The sequence below is a fragment of the Tupaia chinensis genome, unplaced genomic scaffold (assembly GCF_000334495.1).
Source record: "Tupaia chinensis unplaced genomic scaffold, TupChi_1.0 Scaffold143574_1, whole genome shotgun sequence".
In the NCBI taxonomy this organism is placed as follows: domain Eukaryota; kingdom Metazoa; phylum Chordata; class Mammalia; order Scandentia; family Tupaiidae; genus Tupaia; species Tupaia belangeri.
The window spans coordinates 1,861,301-1,864,855 of record NW_006203419.1 but is presented as its reverse complement, the minus strand read 5'-3'; the positions used below and the strand labels follow the sequence as shown (position 1 = coordinate 1,864,855).

General features: G+C 57.0%; 1 protein-coding gene across 5 annotated transcripts in view; it reads left to right on the top strand.

The window, feature by feature from the left end:
- LOC102470549 (sialoadhesin) overlaps positions 1 to 1,583 on the top strand; it is a 23,104-nt gene extending 21,521 nt beyond the window's left edge. For all 5 annotated transcript variants that reach the window (XM_014582299.2, XM_027766448.1, XM_027766445.1 and 2 more), the window contains 2 exons: positions 692 to 815; positions 1,427 to 1,583. In XM_014582299.2, the coding sequence (XP_014437785.1) occupies positions 692 to 736 (45 nt within the window). In that variant the 3' untranslated portion in view covers positions 737 to 815; positions 1,427 to 1,583. The remainder of the gene's footprint in view (positions 1 to 691; positions 816 to 1,426) is intronic.
- The last annotated feature ends 1,972 nt before the right edge of the window (positions 1,584 to 3,555 follow it).

Genomic DNA, 3,555 nt, shown 5'->3' with positions numbered 1-3,555 from the left:
CCCCTTTCACGATGACCTGTGAGGACCCGGTTGCCCGCCCACCCACCCTCTATGCCTGGTACCACAATGGCCGTTGGCTGCAGGAGGGTCCTGCTGCCTCATTCTCCTTCCCGGGGGTCATGCGCACCCACGCGGGTGCCTACTCCTGCCAGGTCCAGGATGCTCAGGGCACACGCAGTGCCCGGCCTGCTGCCCTGCAAATCCTCTGTAAGTTGGGAGCTTTGGCTGGGCTGCCTGGGATGAGGGCGGTAGGGGTGTTTCTGGCCCTGGTTGGGGCAGGCACAGGACAGCAGGGGGTCCAGGAGCGGGCACTTGGGGAAAGGAGGCAGGCCTGGGTGCTGAGGAAAGAGACCCACAGTCCTGTGAACCCTGCCAAGGGGACTGCCCACGGGGCTCCTAAGGAAGCGACCATCGACCTAGAACTTCTGCCTCAGCAAGACAGGGCAGGTGGCGGGCAATGGGCAGTCCAAGTGCCCAGGCAAGGCCCCACTCTATGCCCTACCTGCCCCCAGATGCCCCCCGAGATGCTGTCCTGTCCTCCTTCTGGGACTCGAGAACCAGCCCCATGGCCACGGTACAGTGCACTGTGGACAGCGAACCTCCTGCCGAGCTGGCCCTGTCCCGAGCGGGGAAGGTGCTGGCCACCAGCCATGGAGTCCACAACTCAGCAGTGGGGACGGGCCGTGTCCAGGTGGCACGCAATGCCCTGCGGCTGCAGGTGCAGGATGTGCCCTGAGGTGACGACGACATCTATGTCTGCACAGCCCGCAACCTGCTGGGCTCTGTCAGCACCACCGGGAGGCTGCAGACGGAAGGCGAGTGAGAAGGGTGGAGGGGAAGGGAGCCAGGTTGGGGGTTCAGGTGCCGTGGGGCTTCCACTAGAGGGGCTATCTAGCCTGAAGTCCAAGACAGCCCTACTCTGATGGACAAGGCACGGATCCCACGGGAAGGCTTGCCCAACCTGGGGCAGTGGTGATGGGGGGAAGGCTTGGCCGTGGCGATCTTCCTGCATGAGGGGAACCGCTGCAAGGCCAAGGGTGGGGCAAGCAGTGAGACAGCAGCCCGCCCTTACAGAGCCCAGGCTGGGGGAGAGGGCACAGGCCGGCCCTGGGGACACCAGGGGTGGAGAGAGAGAGACATGGCCCTATCTCAGTGAGCCCAGCCTGAGGGAGGAGAGGCAGTGCCCCCAGGTGAGTCCAGTCTGAGGCCAAGATGCAGCCTCATTTATCAGAAAGCCTGCTGGGAACCCCAGGGCGAGGACGAGACCGCCCAATTCTCAGGGATGAGTCGGGGAGAGACACAACCAGGCCCGAAGGGCCCAGATCCCAAGTCAAACTGAGACCTTTCCACCAAGCATGGGAGCCTCTCAGATGCCAGATCCTACCCAGAGGCTACAGATCCCCAAACACTCGCTGTCTCACTGCAGGCCTGCGTGTGTTCGTGGAGCCAGGCCTGGACGTGCCTGAGGGTGCGGCGCTGAACCTGAGCTGCCGCTTCCCTGGGGGCCCTGGGCAGGTTGTCAACTCCACCTACGCGTGGTTCTGGAATGGCCGGAGACTACGTGCGGGGCCTGTGCCCACCCTCGCCTTCACCCACATGGCCCGGGCCCAAGCTGGCGTGTACCACTGCCGGGCCGAGCTCCCTGCCGGAGCCGCCACTTCTGCTCCAGTCATGCTCCGTGTGCTCTGTGAGTGTGAACTCTCCCCCTGCCTCAGTCTCCTCACGTCTCCCAGGCCCACTTAAGACTTCTTCCTCTTCTGTCTGCAAAGAGCAAGGGCTTCACAGGTATGGAGTTCTGGACTGGAACCCTGGCTCTCTCTCAGGCTGGTTGTTTGTTCTTGGGCATCCACACCTTGGTTTCCTCCTCTGTAAAATGGGGAACACCTCAGCCCTCTCACTTTAACGAGCATATAGGAAGTAAAGCATGCTGAGTGCCTGGCACACCATAGGCCGTCATCAGCCTTGGTCTCCTACTCTAGTCTTTACCAAGACCCACGCTGTATTGGTCAGCTAGTACTGCGTAATAAGCCGCCCCTAAACAGTGCTTCGAATCACAGCCATGTTGTTTACTCAGAATTCTGTGGGCCAGAAATCTGGGCTGGTCTCAGCTGGGCAGTTCTTCTCCTGCTGTCACTTTGTGTGCCTGCAGTTGGCCAGTGGCTCAGCTGAGGCTGGGTGGTTGTTCTAGTACATTCTATTACATCTAGTAAAATTACTAATAACTGAAAAACACTGAGTCTCGGTAGTTTAAGAGAACAGAGGTTAATTCAGCTCAGATTTTGAAAGTCCAAGGGCCAGGGGCCTCCTCCGCATCACAACATGGTAGAGGACAGGAGGGGGTCGATCAGATCAGAGCATGGTCTATCCATGAGGGTCGCATCTGCTTTATTTCCTGTCCTTATGAGCCCACCAAGACTCCATCCTGGGGGCTGCGTCTTAACCACCCAATCGCTCATCTCCTCCCAGAGGCCCCGCCCTTCAACACAAATATTGGATCAAGTGTTCACTTTCTTAATCCCGTTATGATCAAATTTCAACACATGAATTTGGGGTCGCCTGCACCATTGCAGTAGTCCAAGATGACCTCACGTTGGCCTGGGTGAGACACACGTAGTTGTGTTCTAAGAAGCAGGGCAGAAGCTGCAAGGCCTCTCGAGGTCTAGCTTGGAAGTCACGCAGTGTCATTTCCTCTGCTTTCCTTTTTTTTTTTGATGGTTTTTCTCATTAAGATTTTAATGTAGGCTCTGCTTTCCTTTTTAAAAAAAAATGTTAGAGGGCATGTGTGCTCACTGGAGAGAAAGAGAGAAAGTGAGAAAGTACCCTCACCCTCACAGGGGAGGGTGGCACCCCAACCCCTCCTGCTCCTTTTCTCTCTCCTTTCAGGATTTTGGGTACACGTGCCCTTGCACCTGGACTGTTTCTCAAGCTACTGGGTAGGGACTCAAAGTATGCAGTTGACCATGTGGGATCCAGCTGCCTTAACCCCCAGGCCACAGATCTGGCCTGTTTTCTCTGCTTTCTGTTTGTCATCGAGGCAAACGGAAATTAGGTTCCATTTCTTTTTTTTTTTAATTTTTAAATGTTATTTTATCTATTATCATCATTATTATTATTAAGTTTGCTATAGGGTATGTGTGCTCCCCAGAGAGAGACAGAGAGAGGGCAAGTGAGAAAGGAAGCCACAGGCCTGGGACTTGAACCATGGTCGGCCATGTGAGAGTCGAGCATCTTAATCATCACACCACCTGCTGGTCCCTCAGCTCCACTTCTTAATGAGAAGAGCAGCAATGTCACCAACCTGGGGCAGAGAAGGAGGAATTGTGGTCATTTTCTGTAGTCACCACTCTCCTTTTCTCCCCACAGACCCTCCCAAGACGCCCACCATGACAGTCTTTGTGGAGCCCGAGGGCGGCCTCCAGGGCATCCTGGACTGCCGAGTGGACAGTGAGCCTGTGGCCAGCCTGAGCCTCCACCTTGGCAGTCGGCTGGTGGCCTCCAGTCAGCCCGGGGGGGCTCCTGCCGAGGCACACATCCACGTGGTGGGCTCTCCCCATG